This window comes from Sorex fumeus, unplaced genomic scaffold (assembly GCF_029834395.1).
Source record: "Sorex fumeus unplaced genomic scaffold, SorFum_2.1 ptg000148l, whole genome shotgun sequence".
In the NCBI taxonomy this organism is placed as follows: domain Eukaryota; kingdom Metazoa; phylum Chordata; class Mammalia; order Eulipotyphla; family Soricidae; genus Sorex; species Sorex fumeus.
This window is the reverse complement of record NW_026606205.1, coordinates 720,278-747,190: the sequence shown is the minus strand read 5'-3', so window position 1 is coordinate 747,190 and position 26,913 is coordinate 720,278. Positions and strand designations below refer to the sequence as shown.

General features: G+C 65.0%; 2 protein-coding genes across 2 annotated transcripts; both read right to left on the bottom strand.

Moving 5' to 3' along the window:
• Positions 1–415: 415 nt before the first annotated feature.
• ATN1 (atrophin 1) lies at positions 416–6,589 on the bottom strand. Its single transcript, XM_056106805.1, is given in 11 exon segments — positions 416–526; positions 612–792; positions 1,095–1,238; positions 2,075–2,771; positions 3,008–3,230; positions 3,434–4,911; positions 4,913–5,371; positions 5,373–5,555; positions 5,983–6,096; positions 6,218–6,355; positions 6,450–6,589. Coding segments are annotated over 11 exon segments (3,678 nt in total). The 5' UTR covers positions 6,477–6,589; the 3' UTR covers positions 416–492.
• A 9,236-nt stretch (positions 6,590–15,825) lies between these two features.
• ENO2 (enolase 2) lies at positions 15,826–25,990 on the bottom strand. The gene is made up of 12 exons (XM_056106822.1): positions 25,893–25,990; positions 24,909–25,008; positions 24,491–24,586; positions 24,335–24,393; positions 23,989–24,058; positions 23,376–23,509; positions 22,991–23,213; positions 20,214–20,411; positions 17,185–17,386; positions 16,777–16,885; positions 16,555–16,613; positions 15,826–16,063 (listed from the first exon to the last, which is right to left on the bottom strand). The coding sequence occupies exons 2-12, from the start codon at positions 24,991–24,993 to the stop codon at positions 15,994–15,996; spliced, it is 1,305 nt and encodes a 434-aa protein (XP_055962797.1). The 5' UTR covers positions 24,994–25,008; positions 25,893–25,990; the 3' UTR covers positions 15,826–15,993.
• Positions 25,991–26,913: the final 923 nt, after the last annotated feature.

Here is a 26,913-nt window from a genome sequence, read left to right as displayed (position 1 = left end):
TAAAGAGCGTCATATAGATATTTATATATATAAATTATTAATGTGGGGGAGGGGCGAGGGGCATACATCGCAGCGGGCGCGCACACAGGGGGGGCGGGGGCGGGCGTCGGGGGCCGGGGCCGGGGCGGGCGGGGGGCGCACAAGATGCTACGCAAAACAGCCACATCTAACAGATGAAATAATCACACCAACGGGGCGGGCGGGGTGGAGGGGGAGAGGAGGAGGCGGCGGCGGCAACCGGGGTTGGGGTGGGCGGGCACGAGGGTGGAAGAAAGCAGGGGGGCACAAGGAGCGGGGGGCGTGGGGGGACCTGGTCCGAGATAACTGTGCGCTCCCTGCCCCCGCCCCCGCCTCCGCCCCGTCTCCGCGGGCCGCAGCAGCCCCGGCCAGCTGTCCCTTCCTGCCGTCCCACCTCCGTCGCCCCCTCCTCGACTCTGTCTCTGTCTCGGGGTGGCGGGCAGGGGCCACGGGCGCTCTCGAGGGACGCAGGCTCTACAGCGGCTTGTCGCTCTCCTTCTTCAGGTGGCTGGGGAGAGAGGGGAGGTGGAGCAGAGAGGTGACCCCCCCCTTCCCCAGCCCCTCCCCCCGCCCGCGGGTCCCCGGACCCCTACCTGTAATAGTCCTCCTGCGCGGGGAGCGGCACGCTGTGCAGCGGGTGGTGCGCATGCAGCCACTGCTGCTGCTCCAGCGCCAGGCGCTGCAGCTCGGCCGACTGCGCGTGCATGGCCTGCAGCTGGTGGGCGGCCGACATCGGGGCCGAGAGCGAGGCTGGCAGGTCCCGGTAAGGAGCAGCTGTGGGCACGAAGGGCCGTGGGGGCTCAGGACCGACCAACTGACTGACCTGGGCCCGCGCGGAGGGGCCCCTCGCTTGAAGGCGAGCTGGCAACCCCGCGCCCCCTGGAAATGGACTTTAGAGGGCGCGGTGCTCTGGAGCACTGGGGGGGGGGGCTGCTGGGAGTCGGTGACTGCTGCACCTTGCCCAACCTGGGCCCTTGGCCCATCTCACTCCATCATCCTCTCCCGGTGTCCCTAGGGTCCTCTACCTCCCCTCCCCTCCTCCCCCCCTTCTCACTGATGTCCACTTCCGTCCTTACCAAAGAGCTGGTGACGAAGAACTTCGTTCTCGTGCAGAGGATGAGGAAGAAGAGGGTTGGGGAGGGTCCCGGCTGGGTACGGGATCCGGGTAAGGTGAGACCCTGAGGCCAGGGGGTCGATGAGAGGGTGCACCGAGGCAGAAGCTGGAGGGGAGGGGGAGGAGGGTGTCACCGGAAGGCAGGTGGGGGGGGGAAGGGAGATTTGGGGCTCAGGGGCTCCAAACTGTGAGCAGCGGGCACAGGACAAGACCCAGATTCGAGAAGGGACTTGTGGCTGGGCGGGAGGCGACGCCTGCCAGGTGTCTGAGTTAGAGGAAAGAAGCGGAAAGAGGGGCTGGAGAGACAGCGCAGCAGGGAGGGGCATTTGCCTTGCACGCTGCAGACCCAAGTTCGATTCCCAGCATCCCATAGGGTCCCCCAAGCACTGCGAGGAGTAATTTCTGAGTGCCTGAGCCAGGAGGAACCCCCGTGCATCTCCGGGTGTGACCCAAAAAGGAAAAAAAAAAAGGCAGCAGACTGCAAAGACAGAGCAAGCTCAGGTAAGGATCCAGGAGAGGGGTTGCTGGAGTGATAGCACAGGAGGGAGGGCGTTTGCCTTGCACGCTGCCCACCCGGGTTCGATTCCCAGCATCCCATAGGGTCCCCTGAGCACTGCCAGGGGTAATTCCTGAGTGCATGAGCGAGGAGTAACCCCTGTGCATCGCCGGGTGTGACCCCAAAAGCAAAAAAGAGAAAAAAAGGATTCAGAAGAGGGGAACAAGAAGGGACAGTGAGTCCAGAGAAGCAAGAAAACAGTGACAAGCAGGGAAACGGGGCCTGGCGGAAGAGGGCTGGGGGTCAAGGGAGATGGTCTCTGGGGCCTGATGGGCTACGCGATGAAGGCAGATTGATCTGGAGCGGTTCGTGCCAGACTAGAGGGTGTCCAAGCTGGAGGAGCAGGGGCGGGGCGGGGTGGGGTGGGGCGGCAGGGCCAGGCTCACCTGCGTGGATGGCGTCCTGCTGGTGGAGGTGCAGGTGGGAGTGGATGTGGGAGTGCTGGTGATGGTGGGGGGTCACGTTGAGCATCTGCAGCCGGGCCAGGGGGTCATTGCCCAGGGCCGCCACCCTCTCGGCGTGCTGCCTCTCTGCGGCCAGCCGCTCCGCGTAGGACATGTCAGGCCGCAGGGCTGGCCCGGCCGCCAGCGCCAGGCGTTCTCTCTCCAAGGGCCCCAGGCTCGGGTGGAAGGGGAAAGGGTGCAGGCCGGGCGGCCCCGGCTGCAGCGCCAGGCCCCCGTGGCGCGGGAAGGGGTCCAGGCCCGGGCCCGGCACCCCGTGCAGCGGCTCCAGCTCGCTGGGCTTCACCTCGAAGCCGGGCTTGAGGCGATCGCGGAGATCTCGCTCGCGGGCCTCGCGCTCCCGCTCCCGGGCCGCCGGGTCGCTGCTGTACAGGGCCGGGACGTTGTAGCCCAGGAGCCCCGGGTCCACTGCGCCCAGGGGCACGTAGAAAGGGTGGTTGCGATTGCTTGGAGACATGACGTGGGGCCGCGCGTATTCGCTCAGCGTGCGCAGGGCCGGAGTGTCGGGCCCCAGGTACGGGGGCACCGTCGCCACGGCGCTGCCCGGCTCAAACGGGGGCCGATGGGGCACGGGGCCGAGCGAGGGGCACTCCACGGGGGCGCGGCCCTCCTGGGCCAGCTTCTGCGGGACACGGGGAGAAAGGCCGCCGTCAGCCGGGAGCGCGTCCCGGCAGCCGCAGGCCCCCGCAGCATCACTTGCTCGGACCGCCGGGCTCCCCCAGCCCCGCCACCCGCTTCCCTTTCCCGCGTAGGGTCCAGGGGAGGGTCAGCCCGGCCCCGGCTCGCTCCCGCGCCCCGCCCCCAGGGCCGCCGCGCCTCCTCCGGGCCGCCAGGGGGCGCGCGGGCCGCCGCGCTCACCACGCTGCGCTCCAGCTCGCGCTCCTTCTCGCGCTCGCGCTCCTTCTCGCGCTCCCGCTCGCGCTCGCGCTCCTTCTCCTCGCGCGCGCGCTGCTCGGCCTCGCGCCGCACCTTCTCCACCAGGTCGGCGCGCTTCTTGGCCAGCTTGGAGCCCTCGAGCGGCACGAAGTACAGGTCGCTGCGCGCGCACGAGTTGAAGCCGCGGTCCAGGTGCTTGTTGAACCTGTGCGGGCCGCGCAGGGGGGACAGCGAGGCGCTCAGGATCGCGCCCCCCCACGCCCCCGCGGGCCGGGAGCCGTCGTGCAAAAGCACCGCCGGGACGCCCGGCAGCCCCCGCACTGCCCCCCTGTCCACTCCCGGCCCCGATCCCAGCTCTTTGCACCCCCCCACCCCCAACAGCAGCCCGCTCCCGCCGGGGCGGCTCACCTGGCCGACTGGCTGGCGTGGCTGGGCACGTCCACCACCTTGGGCGGCGGCGACGGGCTGCGCGCGGGGGGCGCGGGGCTCTCGGGGGCCTCGTACTCCTCGGCCGGCTCCTGCTTGATCTGCGCGGCGTTGAGGGCCGGGCCGGGCGCCGGGGCGCTGGGTGGGGGCGGCGGCGGCGGGGGCAGGGCGGGCAGCCCCGAGGGCCCCGCGGGGGGCAGCGGGCCCGGCCCCACGGTGGGCGAGCCCGGCTTGAAAGTCCCGGGGGCCGCGGGCGGCGAGGCGCCCCGGTAGCCCGGCGGGGTCCCCGTGCGGAAGGCGGGCGGCGACCCGGGCTTGTACCCGGGCGGGGTGGCGGTCTTGTAGGCCCCCGGGGACGGGGCCCTTTTGCCGTAGGGCGGGGGTCCCGGGGGGGAGGCGGTCTTGTAGCCGGCCGGCGACGAGGCCACCGTGGCGATGACCGTGGAGAGCGTGGCCGAGGAGGTGGTGACGGGCGGCCCCGGCGGGAAGGGGTAGGGGGCCCCGGGGGGCCCCTGGCTGGAGGACGGGTGCGGGCACGGGTAGGGCCCTTGCGAGGCGGCGCTGGAGGAGGAGGACGAGGAGGAGGAGGAGGATGCGGACGCGGGGGGCGCGCCGGGGCCCGCCGGGCTGTTGTAGGGCGCCTGGCCGTGCGGCGGGGGCAGGTGCGCGGGGCCGGGCGGGTAGGGCCGCAGGGAGCCCAGGGACGGGGACATGGCGTAGGGGTGCGCGTGGTGCCCGGCGCCGCCCTCCAGGGGGTGCGGGTAGGGCCCGGGCGCGGCGGGGCCCGAGCCGCCGTGATGCTGCGGCGCGGGCGGCGGCGGCGGGGGCGGCGGGGCCGGCGGCGCGGGCGGCTGTTGCTGGTGGTGATGGTGATGGGCCGGGGCGGGCGGGTGGCCCGCGGCCTGGCCCCCGGCGTTGGGCGGGAAGGGGCCCGGGTGGGCGCTGCTGTTGGCCAGGAGGCGGCCGTAGGGGGGCGGGGGCGGGGGTCCCTGGCTCCACACGGCCTGGGCGGGGAGGGAGGGCTGCGTGTACTTGGGGGGCTGGTTGGAGACCGAGAGGCCGGCGGGGGGCGGGAAGGAGTGGGGGTAACTGGGCAGCGCCTGGGACGCCGGGTACTGGGAGGCCGAGGAGGGGGCGGACGAGGAGGCCGCGGCGGCGGAGGAAGAGGAGGAGGAGGAAGAGGATGAAGAGGAGCTGGAGGAAGCTGCCGCCGAGCTACTGCTGGGGGCCGAGTACGGGTACCGCATGGGGGGCGCCGCGGCCGAGGAGGTCGGGGGCAGCGGGTGCGGGGAGGGGGCCAGGGTGGGCCCCTTGTCGGGGCCCGGAGGCAGTCCGCCCATGCCCTGCGCCAGGCCGTGGGGCGAGGGCAGGTGCCCCGGCCCTGGCCCCGGCAGCGGCTGGGCGCCCAAGCCCGGGGGAGACGCCGAGGCGTTGTTGAGGGGTCGCAGGGCTGGCGGGGGGCGGCAGGTTGGGGGCCACGTGGGGGAAGGGGGCCGGCGGGGCCGCCGAGGGCAGGGGACCGCCGCCCGCCGCCGCGTGGGGGGGCTTGGCCGCGAGGGCGCCGCCCGCCCCGGAGCTGGGGATGGAGATGGGCGTGGTGGGCGGTGGGTGCTGCTTGCCCCCACTCGGGCCCCCCACGGAGGAGGCGGCCCCCGCGCCGGCCTTGGGCCCCAGGGGGGCTCCGGACAGGACGCCCCCCGCGCCCCCGGGGTAGAGCTGCGGGTGCGGGGCCGGGGCCCCTGGGGGCGCCTGGAACAGGCGGGCGGGGGGCGGCTCCAGGGGCGCGTGGTAGCCGGGGGTCGTCACGGCCGGGTGCGGCTCGAAGCCGGGCTCCGGGGGTCCCCGGGGGGTGCCGTCGGCGGCGGCGGGCGGCGGCGGGGAGGGCGGGAAGAGCGGCGGCGGGTGGTAGGGGCGCGCGGGGGCCCTGGGACAGGCCCGAGGAGGAGTCGGAGTCGTTCTCCACGCTGCCGGGGCTGTAGATGCTGGGGGACGTGCTGCGGTTGTCCTGGTCGATGTCGCGAGGGTCGCTGCTGCCATCGTCGTTGAGGCTCCGCCCGTCCAGGCTGTCCAGGTCCGAGGGAGACTGAGGCCGGGGGAGCTCCTGCTGCAGAAGAGGCAGGGCCATTTCCCCTTTGCCTTTCTGCGCCCCCGGGGGTCGGGCCTCACTTCCCCCTCGCGGCACCTGGATCCAAGGGGGGGGAGGGGCACGTCCTCAGCTGCTCCCCGGAGCTCGTGTCCAGCCCCCTGCCCCGGCCACCCGCCTCTCACTTTCTCTGAGCCTGGGACTCCATGGCCAGAGAACCTGCAGGAAGCCCCTCCTGCGGGTTCCTTCTGACTTACAGGCATCCACACCCCACACACACACCCCCGACCCTCCTCCCAATCCCTCCGGGAAGATCAAGACCCAGGAAGGAGAGGGGAGCCTTCCCCGACCACCCTGCCAGTGAGTTTCCTCTGCCCTTCCCTGCAGAGCCTGGTGAGAGGCGGCCACAATGGTCAGAAAAGTGGGGGGGGGAGCAAGGGTTTCCCACCTCGGTCTTGGTCTTTTTGGGGGCGCTGGTCTCTTCACTCTCGCTCTCTGAGATCTCTTCGCTCCGGCCCTGCTTGCTGGCCTTTGGGGCAGAGGCCTCTTCTACTCGGGCCTTCTGTGGGAGGAAAGCGAAGAGTCCAGCCTCGGGCCTGCACCGTCAGCGGAGGCCAGACAGGAAGTCTCCGCTGCACACCACCCGCGCCCCTGGCCCCCGCGCGGCCCCCCGGGAGGAGCACCTTGGCTGTCTGCCTAGACTTCTCAGCTTTGCCATCGCTGCTGGACGTGCTGACCCCTCCGGGGGAGGCCCGGCCCCTCGATCTCAGTTCTTCCCGGGGCCCGGGGGCCTCTTTCTTCCGTCCACTCCTCATCGACATCTGGGGAGAAGGCAGAGCAGCTGGAGGAGGCTGTCCGCCAGGGCCGAGCTCTGGGGGCCCCTTCGCCCGCCATCTCCTGGGCCCTGCTACTCACTGAGTCTTTATTCTGTCGCGTCTTCATTCTTCAGGCTGTGGAGACCCCATTCTCCTCTGCCTGGGCAGCTGAATCCAGAAAGTTCTCTGCTTCACCCCAATCCCCGCCCAGCGGCGGCCTGGGAAGTGGGGACGAAGGTGCCAGCAGGTTCCCGCTGGGCCCTGGGAACTTGCAGCCAAGGTGTGGGTGAAGCCTGTGGGGCGAAGCACATCGGGCATCCCAAGTTGGTGAAGGGGACTCTGGCAGAGGGGTGGGGGTGGGGCACACAAGGGAAAAGACCACCCCTGGCCTGAAGCGCAGACACCTTGGGTTGGCCCCCAGCGCTGCCTCTGGCTCTGCCACGTTCTCCCTGGGGAGCCCCGAGCCAGGCCGGCACTCACACTGTTTTCCCCTGGTGCTCTTCGGGGAATATGTGCGCATGCGTGCAGAAATACCAGCACCTTAGCAAGCCGCACAAAGACACGCAACTCAGGTACCAAATGGGAGCTGGCATCCCTGGATAGGAGCAAGCTCTGACTTCAACAACTGCATTCGGCATTTGCCCCCAGCCCGGAAACGAAAGGGGGATGTTTTGTGTTTTGTCCTCGCTGTTTTGGGGGGCACCACAGGCAGTGCTCAGGGCTGACTCCTGGCGCTGCGACTCAGGGATCACTCATTGTGGGTTCAGGGAACCCTCTGGGGTGCTGGGGATCGAACCCAGGTCAGCCACGGGCAAGGCAAGCACCCTACCTGCTGTACTATCACACCAACCTCGACACACAGGTAATCTTAATGAGCCTTATCATCTCAGGGAAGAGACTGAGGCCCACAAGATTGCAGTGGTAACTTGCTCTACCCACTTCACGTGCCCAGTGCAGGGCAAGGACCTGAAGAACAGAACCAGCATCAAGCCTGCACAGCCCCTCCAAGCCCACATGCCGCCCCAACTGGGCTAGACCATCAGAAGCTGATGGGGAGAGTTCTCAGAAGGCCTGATTGGTCCCAGAGATATGAAAAGAATCTTTTTTCACAGCAGGAGGTGGAAGAAGAATGCCCCATTCTACAGCCCTGGGGGCTGGGGAGAGAGCTCAGGGCTGAGACAGGCGCCACCCCTGGGCCCTGGGCCCTGGGCGGAAGTAGTAGCCCAGGACAACCAAAGTGCAGACCCTTGCTGAACCCAGGTTCAAGTGTACAAGCCGGTGTCCACCTGAGAACCTCAGAAAGTGCCTTCTCGAGGGCCAGAGACATCACAGGCCCCGCACGCAGCCTGGTTACCTGAGCACCGCCAGATAAGGTTCTAGAAACAAAAAGAAGGGGCCCTCTTGGGGTCCAAGAGATGGCACAGCGGGTAGGGCGCTTGCCTTGCATGCGGCTGACCTGGGGCGGATCCCCAGCATCCCAGCTGGTCCTGTGAGCCCTGCCAAAAGTGATCCCTGAGAGCTCTGAGCACTGCCAAGTGTGGCAACCCCCCAAAGGGGAGTCTTCTCTAACTGGGGAGCACACGCGCACAGATCTGTACCCCCACGAGCCCACTCTCCTCCTCACAGCCTACTTCCTGCCTACAGAGCACATGCACCTCTCCGCTAGAACCCACCAGAACACCTTTGGAGAACAAAAAGCTGTCTGCTTCCTCCCTCCCCTCCAGGGCCGTCATTACCTGCAAGCTCTGTTCTTGGCCCTCTAAACTCATGAACCTCAGAGCCCAGCAGTAGTACAGCAAGCAGGGCACTTGCCTTGCATGCGGCCAACTCAGCACCCCCCATCTGGTTCCCTGAGCCCCCCTGCCAGGAGTGATCCCTGAGCACCACCTATAGGTGTGGCCCAAAACACACACAAAAAAGAAACTCACAAACGTCCCTAACAAGGTGCATAGTGGCCTCCTGTTGGGAGGCTGGACACATCTGGCAGTGAGGTGGCCCTTCCCTCCCAGAGTCAGTACTTGGCACTCACCTCCCTGCCCCCTGCCTAGGTAAGGCAGTGAGGGGTGACCTGGGCTCTCTAGAGCCCCAGAGAGCCCCAGAATGGGGGGTCGGGGGGACGGGGCCAGGTCCTTCAACCAATAGCCTCCCTTCAGCCACAACTAACACCCCTTGTTGACTGTTTAAGTCTTACCACCACAACCACCCCTCACGTCCCCCCCCCCCAAAAAAATCCAGAGAGCAAAATCCAACACAACCAAAGGAGATCACCACGCAGATGATTTGGTGAGGGGTCTCTGCCTCCCACCTCAGGGTGCCCACCCAACTCCCCATCAGCAAAGTGCCTGAAGAACAGGGCCGGGCCTGGGGGCCCCACCCCCACCCCCATTAAATCAGCTGAAATCTGATAAAATTAGCAGGGAGAGGCTTGCCTAGAAGGGAACTGCATTCATGCAAGGGTAGGTGATCTGGGGATAAGGAGCGGCAGTGGGGGTGAAGGAATTTGGGTGGGGTTTTATATGTTTCTGAGCCCGGGCAGGTTTTAGCACCCACAGAGGTACGCCGCCCTCCATCTCTCCCGGGTTGCCAAGCACTGGCTTTCCTCTTTCTAGAACACTCCGAATCCCACCTCACACCAGTCCCTTCACCATCATTGCCTTAGGGACACAAAAAAATAAACAGAGAAGGTGAAACTGAGAATTCCGGGCCAGAGCGATCATTGTACGACAGCATGTAGGGCACCTGCCTTGCACGTGGCCGACTTGGGTTTGATCCCAGGCACCAAGTATGGTTCCCCCAAGCCCTGCCTATCAAGGAGTGGTCCTTGAACGCAGAGTCAGGAATAAGCCCTGGGCACCAACGGATGGGGCCCCAAAAGAGTGAGAAATAGGTAAAGAGTCTCCCTAAGGAAGGAAGGGAGAAATCTCCAAAGGACATCAGAGGGGACGCAATCAAGGCCCGGGGCATGCCGGACGCCTCTCAGGATCCCAGCCCCCCACCCCGTTCCAGACTCACCCACCATCCAAAGGGATGAGATAAGAGCAGCTTAGCTGGAAGATAAGGACCAGGCAGATCCCGGGCCTAAGTCGGGCCTCGGGTTGCCGGAAGGGACCTTCCAGGCCATCCCATCCTATCCTATCGGACCCCTCCGGCCTTACAATGACACGGAGGCTTAAAGAAAAAGAGAAGTGACTTGGCCAAGGTCACAGAGGTACAGTCAGGAGACCCCCGGGGTATTTCCATCTCACCAGGCTGTTCCACAGCCTTCGGTGGGTTGGGGGCGGGAGGGAGGTGTAGGAGGGGAAACCACTCGCCCTCTCCCGGGATGGGCTTGGAGGACTAGGAAGTCGGGAGGATTGAAGGTCAGAGGTTAGCTCAGGGGCGGAGGTCACGGTGGGGGTAGCCTGGGAAAGAGGCTGAGGCTTGGGAAGGGTGAGTCAAATCGGAGAAAATGGGAGGCCTGAGCCAAGGAGCAAAAGCAAAGGACTGTGGGCCGAAAGTCCCTAATAACAAGGGAAGCCGAGTCTCGAGAAAGATGAGCCAAAAGATGGTATCATTAGACCTGGAGCGCCCCCGCCCACCGGCCCCGGGGGGCAGGGGGGCGGGGCCCCAGAAACACCTCGGACCCGGGAGTAACAAGTCGACCCGGCGACTGGGCTGGACCCCCCTCGGGAGCTCTCGCCAACCCGAACCGGGCCCGCGGTGCCAAGGGCATCGCCGGAGACCGCAGTCCCGGCACGACTCCGCACCCCCCAGCACACACACCTAGTAGTGGCCATCCCGCCGGGTCATCACCATGGCAACGCAGAGGCAGCCCGGCACCCCCAGAGCCCATCCCCGGGGGGCCCACCTGCCAGCCACTCCCCCTCCAGCGGCCAGAGCAGCTCCGGGCCTCCCGAGGCGGCCCCCGGAAGGGGAGCCCCAGACCCCAGGAGGGAGCGGGCCGGGCACAAAGGGGCCGGGGCGCCCCTCCCCGGCCCGGGGTGCAGGGGCGCCCGCGGCCCAACTAGTTGGAGGGCCGGCCGGGTCGCCCGATTCTCGGGGCCGCGGCCACCCTCCCGGAAGCCCTTTCTCCCCAACTCTCCCTGGGCCCCGCCAGTTTCGGGAGGGCCGACACCCGGGCCCCCTGCACGCCCCCTCCTGCAAGTAAGTCGGCGGAGGCACGGCCGGGGGTGGGGTGGGGGGCGCAGGCGAAGAGCGAGGCACAAAGGCAGGCCTCCCCCCCGGCACCCCGAGGCCCGCGGGCCGGCTCCGGCCCCCCGCGCCCCCTACCACGCCCCTTCCCCAGCGCCCTCCGCCCGCGCCCCCCAGGCGGCTCCGGGCCCGCGGGGGCCCACCTCGCCGCCGCCGCCCCGAGCCCCCTGGCCGCCACCCCGTCCTCCCCGCCGCCCACCCTCCCCTCCGGCTCGGCGTTCCGCTCGGGGGTCCCGGGGCCCTCGGCTCCGTCGGGGGGGCGCCCCGCGGCTGCCCCCAGCCCTCCCGGGGCGCCCCCCGCTCCCCGGCCCGGCGGTGCCCGCGGAGGGGGGCCGGCTCGGGAAAATAACAAATGGAGGAGGCGGGTGGGGGCGGGGAGCCGCGGGACGGGACCGGGCCGGGCCGGGCCGGGCCGGGCCGGGCCGATCGCGGGGCCCGGGCTTACCTGCAGGCGGCGGCGCGGCGGGCTCCGGGCGGCGGCGGGGCTCGGGCGCCTCCGGGGGGCGGCGGCCGCGCTCCCCGCCCCCCTCGCCTCCTCCCGGCTTCAGTCGCCGCCGCGACGGCGGCGCCGGCGGCCGCGGCCCCCCCGGAGGGTCGCCATCCCCCCCTCCCGGCCCCCGATCGCGCCCCTCCCGCGCCCCGCGCTCCCCGCGGCGCCCCCCGACTCGCTCCGGCCCAGGCCCGGCGACGCGGGGCGGCGCGGCGCGGCGCGGCCGGCGACTCGCACAGGAAAGCGGCCGCCGAGGGAGGGCGCGAGGGGGAGGGGAGCGGGAGGAAGCGGGGAAGGGGGAGCGGCGGCGAGGGGGAGCGGGAGGCTCGGCCGAGGGGCCGGGAGGGGAGGCGGCCGCCGGGGAGGGGCGCGGCGGGCGGGCGGGCGGGCGGGCGGGGGCGGCGCCGCGCGCGCGGGCCGCGGCCGAGGGGCCGGGGCGGAATGTGGGGAGCCCGCGGGCTGGCGCCGGAGCGGGCGCGGTAGGAGGGGCCGGCCGGGCGGGAGGGCGAGGCTGGAGGCGAAGTTTGGGGGCGCCCGGCGGGGGGCGGGGGGCGCTGTGGCCGGAGCGAGGGGCGCCGCGCGGTGCCTTTCCACGGGGCGGGCGGAGCTGGAGAGGCCCCGGCGGGCGTGTGACGGGGCTGGGGGCGGTCGCTGAGAATGGGATGGAAGTTTGGGGTCCTGCGGGAAGAAAGGGAAACGGGGGGGGGCTGGGGCTGACCCCGAGGAGTCTGGGGGTGATGGGACCGGGGGGAAGCTGAGAAGGCCGGGTGATGGGGAGGGCTGCAGCGAGAAGTTCAGAGACGGGGTGGAAGGGCCCACATGCACATTCTAGGGGGACACGCCACGTCTAGGGGGACCTGGGGCGCGCGGGCACGGCTGGGCGCCGGGGTGGGGTCCCGGAGAACTGGGGGCCAAGCGCAGTGGAGCAGACAAAACGGAGCAGATAGAACGGGGGCGGTGGGCATGAAGGTGAGTGAGATGGGCTGTAACACCAGCCAGGTCTTGGGGGGCACCGCGAAGGTGGGGGTGCAGTCTGGGCGCGGACAGGCCCGCTGCCCACCGAACCTCAAGCCCCCAGCTAGCCCCGATGCGCACTACTTGGGCTCCTGCAGGGGCTGCGGGCGGGATGAGTCTCGGCGTGGGACCAGCCCCTGGCCCCCCTCTTGCAGAACGGGGCGCCGGGCCCGACAGCAGCAGCAGGTTCTCCCTCCGGGCTCGCTCTGGGGACCCCCGGCCACTCCCAGTCTGTCTCGAGCACGCACGCCTGCAAGCCCACCCCCCAGAACGCCACCGGGGGCTTGGGGGGAGCCCCCCCCCAGGCTCCTCTTGGGGACTCTCTGCTCCGGGTCCCCCCCTCCCCGCACCAAGCCGCAACCATCCCCCAGGACAAAGGACACGGGAGAGACACGGGGGTGATTTTTGGCAGCCGAGATTGGGGAAGGCCGGAGCAGGGGAGGAGGGAGGCAGGCCGGGCCGCGGGAAGAGCTGGAGCTGGATTCTGGAGAGTCTGGATCCGGCGCCTCCCACCCGCGCGCGACGCACTTGGTTGGGCTGGGGAGGAGTGGGCAGGTGGGGGCGGGGAGGGGGGCCGGTCAGCCGGGGCCCAGGGTGGGTGGAGGCGGGGGGGGGGGGGCGGAGGTGGTCCCAAATGTCAGACTCCCACCAGCCTTCTGGGAAGGAAGGAAGGAGGCTGGCTGGGGAGCAACCCAGATTTGGGCTCCCATTTCCTTGGACCGGGCTCAGCCAAGTTCTAGAAATAGCCCAAAGCTCGGCGGGCGCGGAGGGGAAGAGGCACCGGGGAGCGTCCGCGGGGCCGAGGAATGAAGCCTCCCCTCGGGCCTGGGAGTTGCTCGGCGCGCGCTCCCCCTGCCTTCCTCGGCCCTCCTCATCCTCCGAAACCCGCAGCCACCTCCCCGCGTCCCCCCCCTCCCCTCCTCGCTGCCCAGTTCCCCCACCCCCCCCGCCCCAGCTACCAGGACTCCCTTCCACAGTGCCCTGGGAGCGCCCCACCCCCCAACTTTGTTCCAAGACTCCTCCCCCCTCCCGCCTCCCTCCTGCATTTCCTCCCCGCAGCTTCTCAGTTCTCTCTCCCACTGGGCCCGGGCCCAGGCCCTTCTCAACTCCCTCGCAGGCTGCACTCCCTCCCTCTTTTTTTTTTTTTTCAAACCACAAAGGCGCAGGCCGGGGAAGGTGCAAAACCTGAGCCTGAAAAAAAATAATGCAGCCAGCCTAGGGGAGCAACAGGGGCGAGGGGGAATAAAAAAAAAAAAAAACGGGGCTCAGCGGTGCGGGTGGGGGGCAGCTGCACCCTGCCTCCCCTTCCCCTGCCTCCCCCTACCTGCGGGCCAGCCCCAGGGTGCCCCTGGCGGACGCACCCCTCCAAGTCTCACCCCAGCCCCCCACCCCCCCCACCCCGGTCTCCAGGCAACGGCACAAAGGGAGCGTGGAGCGAGGGGCCCCGAGCCGCGGGCGGCGGTAACCCCATCGGAGACCGTACCTGGGAGCCGAGGGCGCGCCGAGGCCCCGGGAGAGGGAGGTGAGGGCACAGGTTAGGGCCGGCGTGACGCGGGGGCTCCGGGGCCACCCGGGACGCCCCCCAGGAGGCGCGCCCAGGAGACGGCGGCCGGCCCGGGGCAGGACGCTCTGCGGACTGGGGCGAGCTGGGGTGTCAGGAACCCGGGAAGGCGGAAAGCGGAGAAACAGGCCTGCCCCCCCCCCCCACTCCGAGCCAGAGCCCCCTCCCCGCCCCCCAGCCCTAGAGCGGGGCAGGATGGCGCAGACAGCTGAGAGCAGAATTGAGGAGAAACCAGGACGCCCACGGAGGGCCGGACCCTTGGTCCTCCCAGCCCACCCCCCGTGGGGGCCAGCGGGGGCCCCGCGGAACCTTGGCGCCCCCTAGTGGCCAGCGCCCCCCACAACCCCTGCAGGCCCCGCGGGCCGCTGGCATCCCGGGCTTGGCAGCGCTGGGCCCCGCCGAAGTAGCAGAATTCTAGCAGGGTCTGGGAGCCCACCCGAGGGCCTCTCGGCCTCTCCAGGCCCCGAGTTTCCCATTTGTTTGTTTTTGCTGCGCCGGTGCCTCCCACATGCCAGGGAGCTTCTCCACCACGGCCTCTCCTGCCCCTTGAATCTCCCTCCAACTTACGGGAGACCCGTTTCTGGCACTCCTGTAGAACGTTCCTCCATCCCAGGTCCCCATCCTGCAGGGGTGCCAACCACACTGGGTGCCAGTCCAGAAGTGTCTATCCCCTGGGTGTGTGCGTGTGTGATACCGAAGATCGAATCCTGGGCCTATTCCCTACCCCGGAGTTTCACCCCCAAAGCAACTGAATCCTTCTGGGAGTCTCGATCGCCTTTTGCACAAGTGCTGGTGAGCTAGTCCAGCCGGTAAGATGCTTGCCTTGCACGCAGCTGGCCTAAGTCTGATCCCTGGTACCCCATAGGGTCCCCCAGCGCCACCAGGAGTGATCCCTGAGTGTCAATCCAGGAGGAAGCCCTTCCAGGTGTGTCCAAAACATGAAATAAATAAAACAAAATTTCTTGGCACACACATCCTTGGCTATTTGTGGGGATTTCCTGGGCCCTACATGGAGAACTACTAGTTTCCCTAGATCTTGGGGCCAGACTGCTGAGAAGGGTGGGACCATGTGAATGCCAGCTGTCCACTGGGGGGCTGGGGGGGGGCAATGGCATCCTCTCACCAATTCTCTCTGGCTTTTTTTTTTTTTGCTTTTGGGGCCACACCCAGCGATGCACAGGGTGCATCCTGGCTCATGCACTCAAGAATTACTCCTGCAGTGCTCGGGGGACCCTATGGGATGCTGGGAATCGAACCCGGGTCGGCCGCGTGCAAGGCAAACACCCTACCCGCTGTGCTATCACTCCAGCTCCCTCTCTCTGGCCTTTTGGCTCACACCCAGAGATGCTTACTGGTTCTGCATTCAGGAATCACTCCTGGCGGTGCTCAGAGGACCATATGGGATGCCGGGGATCCAACCCGGGGCGGCCTCATGCAAGGCAAATGCCCTCCCTACTGTACTATCACTCCAGCCCCTCTCTCAGCAATTCTGCCCTCTTGGTCTTCCTCCTAGCTCTCTTCTCCACGGCCCTCCGTGTCCAGGCACTGCACTGTCACCCTCCTCCAGTAAGACCGTTCACACACAATCACTGGATTCAGATTTTAATGGGGCTCATTCCACGCCACGGAGGTGGTGGCCGCGATGGAACATGGCAGGGAGCAGAGTCGGCTCTGGTGCAGCTGGAGGAAGAATTAGGAAGCCAGGGCTGGGGGAGAAATTTGTAGGGGGGGTGGCCCCCCACCCGGAGCACAGCCCCACCTCAGGGCCCACCCCCACCCCCCACCCAAGGCTTCCAGGCCGGTGGTGCAACCGTAATTGACATCCAGGAGGCTCGTTCCTGGTTCCCATTTCACTAACCCTCACCCCAGGCCCTCTCCAGACCTACAGTGACCTGAAATATAGAGACAGTCCCCTCGATGTCACCAGTTTGCGGCCCTACAGTTCTGGGAAATCATGAGTCATTAACAGGATGGATGGAGAAAATGAACGAATGAATGAGGGAGTGAAGGCGTGAAATCCCATCAGCCTCTGAGCAAGCAGGCTCGAGCTACCCATCACAGCTGCACGGGGATCCGTGGAACTGACAGGAAGCCGATGGCTGGGACCCCCTCCTCTCTCCACATGACCCCTCCCCTGCCCATACTCCCGCCTCAGACCCTCACCCCCCCTGGCCAGTTTTGGAGGAGAGAAAAAAAAAGGAAGGAAGGAAGGAGAGATGAGACCCAGACACAGCGAGAGCACGAGAGAGCAGGGGCCGGACAAGCCAAGAGGCAGCGCGGTAGGTAGGGTCGGGCAGCCGGGCGTCTGGGGCGCAGTCACAGAGCAAGGGGACGGGGGTCTTCCAGGAGGAGGACAGAGAGGCCCGAGTCTCCAGGCCGGGAGGGGCGTCACAGCACGCTGGGGTTGCGGAAATTGTGCCCCGCGAAGCGTGCTTCATCTCCCAGCTCCTCTTCGATTCTGAGGGACAGGAGCCCGAGTAAGGCAGGGGACCTACGAGGACCCCCTGTCCCTTCCCTGGAGACGCCCCGCCTCCCCCAACCCGCTCCTGGCTCCTGCCCATGGTGGGCATGCCCAGACTTTGCCAAGTGACCTTGAGGCATCTGTGGGTGAGGCCCCCCGGTACTCCCACCTTTCAAAAACAACTAAACGGGCTGGAGCGATAGCACAGCGGGTAGGGCATTTGCCTTGCACACAGCTGACCCGGGTTCGATTCCCAGCATCCCCATAATGTCCCCCAAGCACCACCAGGAGTAATTCCTGAGTGCATGAGCCAGGAGTAACCCTTGCACATTGCCGGGTGTGACACCCCCCCAAAAAAAAAAAAAAACAACTAAACACAAACACCTCCTCCCATCTGCTGCTGTCTCACCCCTGGTCCCTGGGGAGGGGTCGGGGGTCAACCACCCACCCTCCAAGGCTCGACCCTCCAAGACCCCAGACTCCCTCACCTCATGAGCTGGTTGTACTTTGCCAGACGCTCCGAACGGCAGGGGGCGCCAGTCTTGATCTGAAACACCCCAGGCATCAGCGCTCAGGGGCTGACCCTTCCCGCAGCCCCCAGGGGAGATTTGTCTTCCCTTGAACTTTCCCCAGCAACCCCCACCCCCACCAGGGAAGGACAGTCCCACCTCAGCCTGGACCCCACTGCGCGCCCGGCCCCCTGCACCCACCTGGCCGGTGCACAGCCCCACCACCAGGTCAGCGATGAAGGTGTCCTCGGTCTCCCCGGAGCGGTGGCTCACCATGACACCCCAGCCATTCTCCTGTGCCAGCTTGCACCTGCAACAACACCTCAGCACTGACCACATCCACCAGGTGAAGAGAAGGTTCTAGAAACATCTGCAGGGGAGTTGCTGGGGAGGGGAAGGAGGAAGTGGACTTGGTGGGGGCAGCACGGAGATGGGTGGGACGCCTCCAGGTCCCCTCTGGTCTGGACATGGATCGAGAGATCAGGCCTGAGCACTTGTGAGGGATGCTCCGACTGCGCGTGCGTGCGTGCGTGCGTGTGTGTGTGTGTGCAGAAGTGTGTGTGTGGGGGGTGTCTTAGAGAAACGGGGGCTGCCTAGGGAGGGACTCACGCTTGAATGGCTTCGGTGACCGAGCCAATCTGGTTGACCTTGAGCAGCAAACAGTTGCAGGCCTTCTCCTCCACGGCCCGCTCGATCCTCTTGGGGTTGGTCACGGTCAGGTCGTCCCCCACGATCTGGATCCCCACGTTGGCTGTGAACTTGGACCAGGCAGCCCAGTCATCCTGGTCAAATGGGTCCTCGATGGAGACCACTGTGGGCAGAGTTGGGATGAGGCCGATCTCTGGGCCTGGGCGCCAGGCACCGCCCGTCCCCTGGGTCCCCCAGATGGACGGAAGTCCAAGATGGCCAACTGTGTCTGCTCAGACTGCCTCCTGCCTCCCACCCCCCAATTTTTTTAAAATTTATTTTCTTTTCGCGGGTAGGGCGTTTGCGTTGTACACAGCCATTTCGGGTTCAGTTCCTTCATCCCTCTTGAAGAGCCTGGCAAGCTACCGAGAGTATCCCGCCCACACGGTAAAGCCTGGCAAGCTCCCCATGGCGTGTTCGATATGCCAAACACAGTAACAACAAGTCTCACAATGGAGACGTTACTGGGCCCGCTCAAACAAATCAATGAACAATGGGAGGACAGTGCTACAGATAATGCTATTTTCTTGAGCAACATCCGGTGGTGCTCAGGGCTTACTGGGCTCTGCGCTCAGTAAATCCCCCCTGACTGTGCTTGGGGGACCATATGGGATATGGGGGACCAACCTAACCCGGGTGGGCTGCGTGGAAGGCAAGCACCCTGCCCACTGTACTCTGATCCTTCTGCATTTTTTTTTTAATTTCAGAGCCCACCCGCAGTGATACTTGGCCAACTGCTGGCTCAAACCCAAGCAGTGCTGGGGATCCCTGGGACTCCAGCTTGGGGCCATCCCAGTGATACTCAGGTACCACATGCAACTCCAGGAACGGGGCGTGGTGCTCTGCATGCTAGACGGTGCTCTAGCCCTCAGAGCTAACTCCCTGGCCCTGACTGATTCGGGTGGGTTTTTTCTTGTGAGGGGGGGCATGGGAGCCACCCCAGTGGTGCTCAAGAGACCCTGTAACACCAGCGATGATTATACCTCCGGGACCCTGATTCTGGGTTTGATTTTTCCATGGGACCTTTTGAACACATGTGCTGGAGAACAGTGGGGAAGGTGCTCCCCTTCCATACCGCTGACCCCAGAGTTTGATCCCCGGAATCACCTAGGGTCCCCTGTGTACTGCCAGGGATGCACAGAGCCAGGAATGGCCTCTGAACAGCGGCAGGTGTGGCCTATTCAACAACAAAAGCCTAGAACCCTCCTCACCATCTAGCTGCATTGTGCAGGGGTTGCTCCTATCTTGCACTCAGGAATTATTCCTGGTGGTGCTCAGGGGACCACATGGGGTGCTGGGAATCGAACTCGGGTCAGCCGCGTGCAAGGCTAACGCCCTCCCCGCTGTGCTATCGCTCCAGCCCCTCGCCTCTGTATGTGTGTGGCGGGCCATACTCAGAGATGCTCAGGGCTTACTCCTGGGATCTGCACTCAGGATCTCCACTCTGCAAAGGGATCACTCCTGGCTGGCTTGGGGGGTGCCGTGTGTAGTGCCAGGAATGGAACCCAGGTCTACTGCGTGCAAAGCATGTGCCCTCCCGGCTGTCATTCTCCAGCCCCCTGCCCTGTCCTCTTTTGTTTTGTTCTTTTTTTTTTTCTTTTTGGGTCATACCCGGCAATGCACAGGGGTTACTCCTGGCTCTGCACTCAGGAATTACTCCTGGCGGTGCTCGGGGGACCCTATGGGATGCTGGGAACTGAACCCGGGTCTGCCGGGTGCAAGGCAAACACCCTCCCCGCTGTGCTATCGCTCCAGCCCCAAGTTTTTCTTGTTCTAAGGCCATACTTAGTGTGGCTATTCCCAGCTCAGTACTGGGGGCTCACTGTCAGTCCTGGGGAACCCTGCAATGTCAGGGCTCCTAGGTCTCCTGCATGCAAAGCAAGTGCTCCCTGCTGGCTGGTTCTCTCTGCCATCCGCTTTGGTACTTGCAGTGACTCCTTTGAGCTACACGTCCTCCTCTTTCTCCCTCTTCGCTCCCCTTCTCTTCCATCTTTCTCCTCTCCCCCTCTCCCCTTCTTTTTTCTTTTTTGTGGCTTTTTGGGTCACACCCGGCGATGCTCAGGGGTCATTCCTGGCTCATGCACTCGGGAATTACTCCTGGCGGTGCTCGGGGGGACCATATGGGATGCCTGTTCGCGCACAAGCCAAATGCCCTCCCCACTATACTATGGTTCCAGCACCTCCCTCTCCCCTTCTTCCTCCTCTCTCTCCCTCCCTCCTCTCTCCTCTCCCCACATCTCTTGCCTTCTGGAAGAGGAGGGAGAGGAGGGCCTGAGCACTAGCAGAGTGGGCAGACTCATGGCCAACCCAGGGTTCGATCCCCAGCACTCCATATGGCCTCCAGGGCCTTGCCAGGAGTGAGCCAGGAGTAAGCCCTGAGCACTGCTGGGTGTGGTCCCGAAACACACAACAAAAACAGAATAGGAAGAGAACAACTCAACACTCTCCTCTTCACACATCACTTCCACCTCTGTCAGCAGCTAGCATTTTATCAGCCTGAAACCCACCCCCCCCTTTTTTTTCTTTTCGGGTCACACCCGGTGATGTTCAGGGGTTACTCCTGGCTCATGCACTCAGGAATTACTCCTGGCGTGCTCAGGGGACCACATGGTGTGCTGGGAATTGAACCGGAGTCAGCCACGTGCAAAGCAAACGCCCTCCCCACTGTGCTATAGCTCCAGCCAAACCCCACCCCTTTCTCCCCTGCCCTCCACCCCGTTCCTTCCAGAACCATCCCCAGGATGGCAGCAGCATCAGAGCCCCTGACTCCCAGACGGCACAGAGAGGTGCTCTCAAACCCCAGTCTCTGCCGCTGACCTCCTTGCTGGGCCTCGGGTGCTCCTTGGACCCCTCCACCAGGCACCCGAACCATCCCTCCATTCCAGATGCCTCCACAGGGTCCTGTGTGCCCCCACCCAATCCGTCCTGCCTCCCACCCCCCTGGCTCTCACCAGGATAGTCCCTGACAAAGTCCTGGTAAAGGCTTCCCAGCTGATCCCCACTGATGTATCGGGAAGGGTCCGCGGGCGACTTGAAGTCCAAGTCGTATTTGCCGTTGCGGTAAAACTCGGAGGCGGCGACGTCCATGCCAATGACAATCTTCTCCGTGTAGCCCGCCTTGTCGATGGCTTCCTTCACCAGCTCCAGGGCTGGGGACAACGGTCAGGTTAGTGGCAAGAAGAATGGCCAGGAGGGATATGGGGAGGGAGGGGTGCAGAGCAGCTGGCGGGAGGGAGGAAGTGTGGCCCGGGTTGGGGTTATCCCGGGGCTGGGCAGGCAGAGGAATGGACTCCTGTTCATAGCCATTTAACGGTGCTGGGGTCCGAACCCTGGGGCTCCCTCATGCGAGGCTTCTCTCCAACTGCTGAGTCACATCCCCATTCCAGCTAGAGTTCTTCATCCTGGTGATTTTTTTTGGGGGGGGGGGACGGATGCGAGGTGGGGTAACACCCAGCAGTGCTCAGGGTTCTTCCTGACTCTGCACTCAGGAATGACTCCTGGTGATGCTCGGGGCTGTACATGTCTTTTTCTAAAAATTAGGAAGTTGCAATAATTTTCACAGGATAGACATGGAGTCATAGCACAGTGGGTAGGGTATTTGCCTTGAATGCAGCCGACCCGGGTTCAATTCCTCCGTCCCTCTCAGAGAGCCCGGCAAGCTACCGAGAGCAGCCCACCCGCACGGCAGAGCCTGGCAAGCTCCCCGTGCGTATTCAATATGCCAAAAACAGTAACAACAAGTCTCACAATGGAGACGTTACTGGTGCCCGCTCAAGCAAATCGATGAACAACGGGAGGACAGTGGCGCTTGGGGTCCCTATGGGATGCTGGGGGTCAAACCCTGGTTAGCCGTGTGCAAGGTAAGCCCTGCTGTTCTATAACTGCAACCCCAATTGTGGCAATTTTTTTCCACTGCTTTTTTTTGTTCTTTTCGTTTGTTTGTTTGGGGGCCACACCTGGCACTGTTCTGCTCAGGGCTTACTATTGCTCTATGCTCTGGGATCACTCCTGGCAGGCTTAGGGGACCATAAGGGGTGTCAAGAATGAAACCAGGGGCTGGAGCGACAGCACAGCGGGTAGGGCGTTTGCCTTGCACGTGGCCGACCCGGGTTCGATTCCCAGCATCCCATATGGTCCCCCGAGCACCGCCAGGAGTGATTCCTGAGTGCAAAGCCAGGAGTAACCCCTGAGCATCGCCGGGTGTGACCCAAAAAGAAAAAAAAAAAAAGAATGAAACCAGGCCAGCAGCTTGCAAGGCAAGTGTCCTACCCACTGCTCTATCTTTCTGGCCCCTCTCAGCAGTGCTCAGGAGTCCCTTCCAGCTTCTTGGGTTAAGAGGCCATGAGGTGTTGGCAATTGGACCCAGGGCGCCCACATCATGTGCTCTAACTCTTTGAGCTACTTCCCAGGGGCCCAATCAGTTGCTGTTGGCTCGGTTTGGGCTGTACCCAGTGATGCTTAAGGGCTACTCCTGGCTCTGTACTCAGGAGATGCTGCTGGCGGTGCTTAGGGAACCGTCCCCTGCCAGGGATGAAACCTGGGCCTCCCCCATGTAGAACAAGCACGCAACCTTTTTTTTTTTTTTTTTTTGCTTTTTTGCTTTTTGGGTAGTACTTGCTGATGCTCAGGGTTACTCCTGGCTCTGCACTCGAGAATTACTTCTGGAGGTGCTTGGTGCACCACCTGGAACCCCAGGATGGCTGCGTGCAAGGTAAATGCCCTCCCTGCTGGACTATCCTTCTCGCCCAGCACTCAACCTTTCGCGCTATCTCTTCAACCTCCTCAATGTTTTTTTGTGTTTGGTTTTGGTTTGGGAGCCATACCCAGCTGTGTTCAGGGCTGACTCCTGTCTCTGGGGTCAGGGGTCAAGACTGGGGGGGCGTTGGAGCGATAGCACAGCAGGTAGAGCGTTTGCCTTGCACGCGGCCGACCAGGGTTCGATTCCCAGCATCCCATAGGGTCCCCTGAGCACCGCCAGGAGTGATTCCTGAGTGCAGAGCCAGGAGGAATCCCTGTGCATCGCCGGGTGTGACTCAAAAAAGCAAAAAAGCAAAAAAAAAAAAAAGAATAAAAAAATTAAAAAAAAAAAAAGACTGGCAAGGGGACCGTATGTGGTGCCAGGAATCAACTCAGGTCGCCCACATGCCTGGCAAGTTCCTTACCTGCTATACCATGGCTCTGGCCACAAGTTGGTTGTTTTTTGTTTCATTTTTGTTTTTGTTTTTTAAATAGCTGTCATTTATTGGCTACATCACCTAAGTATTTCACAGCTACGATCTCTTTTAATCCTCAGCACGGGCCTCTGAGTTAGCTGCTGCTATTATTCCTATCAAGTAAGAATAGGGAGGGCATTTGCATTGCACGTGTTTGATGCAGGTCTGATCCCTGGCATGGCATATGGTCCCCCAAGCACCACCAGGAGTGATTCCTGAGTGCATGAGCCAGGAGGAACCCCTGAGCATCACCAGATGTGGCCCCTGAGACGACTCCCCACGCAAAAAAAAAAAACAAAAAAAACATTAAAGGTGAAGTTTAGTGGCTGGAGAGAACGTAGAGAGGTAAAGGTACTTGTTTTGCACCCCCGTCTGAACCCCTGGCATTGTATGTGGTCCCCTGAGCACAGAGAACCAGGAATAAGCCCTGAGCACCTTTGGGGGTGGCCCCCAGAAGGAAGGAAGCCCCGGGGGTGCGAGGGAGAGCCGGAGCCAGAGGGGTTCCAGCCTCTCACCTTCACTGTTCTCCAGGATGTTGGGGGCGAAGCCGCCTTCGTCTCCCACGTTGGTGGCATCCTTGCCGTACTTGTCTTTGATGACCCCCTTCAGCGTGTGGTAGACCTCCGCGCCGAGCCGCATGGCATCCCGGAAGCTCTCGGCGCCCACCGGGAGAATCATAAACTCCTGCATGGCCAGTTTGTTCCCCGCGTGCGAGCCTCCGTTGATGACGTTGAAGGCCTGGGGGACAGTGGGACACAGGAGGGGGTGTTGCCCTCACAATCCCAAACACCCCGCCGTTGTTGGGGCTTCCCAGGTCCAGTGTCCTGCCCTGCCCATTCCTGGGAGCTGCCCCCTCCCCTCTCTCCCACCCAGCCCACCTCCTCCAGGCAGCCCTCTCACCGGCACCGGCAGGATGAGGTCCGAGTTCCCGGCCAGCTGAGCAATGTGGCGATACAGGGGCAAGTCCCGCTGGGCCGCGCCCGCCTTACATATGGCTAGGGACACCCCCAGGATGGCATTGGCCCCGAACTTGGCTGTGGAGGGGGGTTACAGAGGAAGGATGGACCAAAATATTCCTTCCCCACTTAGCACCCACTCCTCCATGTCAGCCCCCCTCACCCCGCCTGCCGTCTTTCTCATCCATTCTCAGGTCAAGGGACTGAGGCGGGGCAGAGGTCACTTCCCTCAGGGGCTGGCCAGCCCTTCCCACTGGGTCCCCCTCCCAGAGGTTTCCCCAGCCCTGAGGAAGGCCCCAAAGCTCAGGCCTCCAATAGCCCATCCCACGCTCACTTTTTTAATATATATATATTATATATATATATATATTTTTGCTTTTTGGGTCACACCCGGCAATGCACTGGGGCTACTCCTGGCTCTGTACTCAGGAATTACTCCTGGCGGTGCTCGGGGGACCCTATGGGATGCTGGGAATTGAACCCAGGTCGGCCGTGTACAAGGCAAACGCCCTCCCTGCTGTGCTATCGCTCCATCCAGTCCCCCCCACCCCGCTTACATTTGTTCTCAGTCCCGTCCATCTCCAACATCAGGTTGTCCAGCTTCTCCTGCTCCACCACGGAGATACCCTGTGGGTGGGCAGGACCTCCGTGACCCAAGGGGGCCACTGGGCTCCAAGGCAGAGTCTCCAGTTACAGGCTCACATCCGGCCAAGGTCCACTTGGCTTCCCGTGCCAGCAACAACCCCCTCACCTCCACTCCGGGGTGGGGGTCCCCGGGGACTCTAAAGGGTCTTCACCCTCCCTGGGCTCCCCCAGGGAGCAGTGTGATTCCAGGGGGCTGCCCCTTCTCCCCCCCTCCTCCTCCCCCAACCCAGGGCTCCCGCCTGGATGCTGGGGTCTCACCGAGCTGATGAGGGCCGGCGCGATGGTGCTGTTGATGTGGTCCACAGCCTTCAGGACGCCTGAGGAGAGTCAGAGAGAAGAGGGGGAGGGTTCTAGACCAGGGCACGGGCGTGGGGGAGGAGCTGCAGAAGGCAGTGCTCACAGAGCGGGCCTCACCTTTGCCCAGGTAGCGCTGTTTGTCCCCATCCCGTAGCTCCAGGGCCTCATAGATGCCCGTGGAGGCTCCACTGGGCACTGCAGCCCGGAAGAGACCTGGAGGAGGAACGTGGAGGAACACAGAGACCATTTTCCTCCAGTCTTCCAGCTCCAAAACCTGACTAGCATCCCCACATAGGCACACACACACACACACACACACACACACACACACACACAGGTGTACACACAGTCTGCCCTGCCTGCCTGCCTTCCCTGGACAAGGACCGAGCCCCCACAATCCAGGTTTCGGAGCCTAGCCCAGACTCCTTGCACCCCCGTGGGCCCTAGGGATGCCATGACACCCCAGACCTGGCCCAGGCATCATGGGGTGCTGTGATGTGTGTGTGTGTGTGTGGGGGGGAGCCCTTCTTGTTACCTTTGGCCGTGTGGAGATCCACCTCCACCGTGGGGTTCCCACGGGAGTCCAGGATCTCCCGGGCCCAGATCTTCTTGATGGACATGATGGCGGGGATCTCCTTAGGTGCAAAGCCAGGAAGGAGAACGATTAAGCAGGTCCGGGAAGAGGGGGGAGCCGCAGATTGGGGGTGGGGGGTGGGGGCTGCAGACTGTGGGCGGGCTGGGAAAAAGGTTACTGCAGTGGGTGGGGGGTGGGGAGGAGCCGCCCGCAGTAGAAGGGACCTCCCCCCCCCCACGGGGAGAGAAGGTCAATGCAGTGAGGAAGGGGGAGGTCACTGCAGTGGGGAGGCACAGGGGTGAGGCCTCCGCAGTGGAGCGGGTGGGCGCCGCGGGGGGTTCCCTGGCCCATCAGCAGCGCGGCGGCTGGCGGGGTTCCCCCAGACCCCCTCCGAGTCGAATGGATGCCAGGCTTGGATTTCTCCGCGGAGCCAAGAGGATGCTGAGCAGCTGGGCCGCTCCAGAGCCCCATCCCACCCAAACTTAACCGCCCAGCCCCCCGCTCGGGGACCCACTCTCTCCCGGGCGCGCCCCTCCCCTTCCCGAGGGATGTACAGTAGAGAGGTGGGGGGGCGGGGGAGAGGGTCCCCGGGTGGCCGTGGGGAGGAATAAGGGGAGGGGAGCGGCTGCAGGCTGGGCCCAACTTTCCCCACCCCCAAACCCTCCTCCTCCTCCTCCTCTTCCTCCTCGGCCCCCTCCCCGGGACGGGGCGCAGCGGGGGCGATGTGGGGGAGTGGGCGCGGGGGTGCCGCGGCACGACGTGCGCGGTCCCCGGAGACCCCCGGCGGGATAGCGGGGAGGGGCCGGGGCGCGGCGCCGTCAGAAACAGGTGCGGAGAGGAGGGGGCGCGGGCAGAAGCGCCGAGAAGGGGGCGCAGGTGGCGGAGCAGGTGCGCGGCGCGGGGGGCCGGGGCGAGGGGCGCGCGCGGGGGCCCGGGGGGCTTCACCTCCCGGCTGCAGACTCGGCGGCGGCGGCGGCGGCGCGGAGGGCGGCGGGAGCGGCGGCGGCGGCGGCGGCGGCGGCGGCGGCTGCGGCTCCCGGGCGGCGGGCGGGGGGCGGGCGGGGGGCGGCGCCGATAGGACCGGGCGGGCGCATGTGACCCGGAGCCCCCGATGAGTCAGGAGCCGCCGAGGCGCACGCAGGAGCGCGGGTGGGTGGGGGTGGAGGAGGGGGGGGCGCGAAGGTCTGGGCTGCGGGGGTTGGGGGGGGCACCACCCGGGCGGCCGCGCGCCGCTCCGCTGCCCACCGACACGCGCGGCCGCCCACCGAGGACGACGCCCACGGCTGACGGCTCAGCAGGCCCGCGAGACGCCAGAGTAGCAAAATGACGCTTTATTCCCCCACCCCAGGTTGGCCGGGCCCTCCCGCGCGTGTCCGCGCCAGGCTCCCCCTGCGCCCACCGCGCCGACCTGCCCAGCGCGCAGCCAGGGGGGTGGAGGGATCACAGGCCCGCGGGGAGCCCCGGGTCAGGGGCGAGCAGGGCATCTCCTCTGTCTCCGGATGAGGACACACCTGTGCGACCCCCGACACTGGGTCTAAGGAGGAGGGTCTGGAGGAGGAGGGCAGAAATAAGGCCTGGACGTCTCCCACGATCCACCCCCTCCAGCACCACCACCTCCGTGTCCTGTTCTTGGAAGCTGCTGGTCCTGTCTGATCTTTCCGTCACCCACGTCCCCCTCCGTTAGTTGGCCGGGCCTGCGGGGACCAGATGGGATGCCGGGGACGGAGCTCCGCGGGGAGCCTGCGTGCAAGGCGAGGAAGAGCTCTAGGCCAATGCGTAGGGCGTTGGCATTGCACGCTGTGGACCCGGGTTCCATCCTGGGCATCCCATACGGTCCCCCCAGCACTGCTGGGAGTCATTCCTGAGTGCAGAGCCAGGAGGAACCCCTGAGCACTGCTGGGTGTGACCCCAAATCAAATAACAAATAGCAAGTAAGTGCCTCAATCCTCTGGACCATCTCTCTCTT

What these genes read in the sequence shown, in the direction of transcription:
- ENO2 (XM_056106822.1), bottom strand. Translation starts at nt 24,993, where the DNA reads ATGTCCATCAAGAAGATCTGGGCCCGGGAGATCCTGGACTCCCGTGGG. An exon ending in GGATCTCCACACGGCCAAAG is followed by an intron (nt 24,587 to 24,908) that starts GTAACAAGAAGG and finishes TTCCTCCTCCAG; the next exon opens with GTCTCTTCCGGGCTGCAGTG. An exon ending in AAGTACAACCAGCTCATGAG is followed by an intron (nt 16,064 to 16,554) that starts GTGAGGGAGTCT and finishes CCTGTCCCTCAG; the next exon opens with AATCGAAGAGGAGCTGGGAG.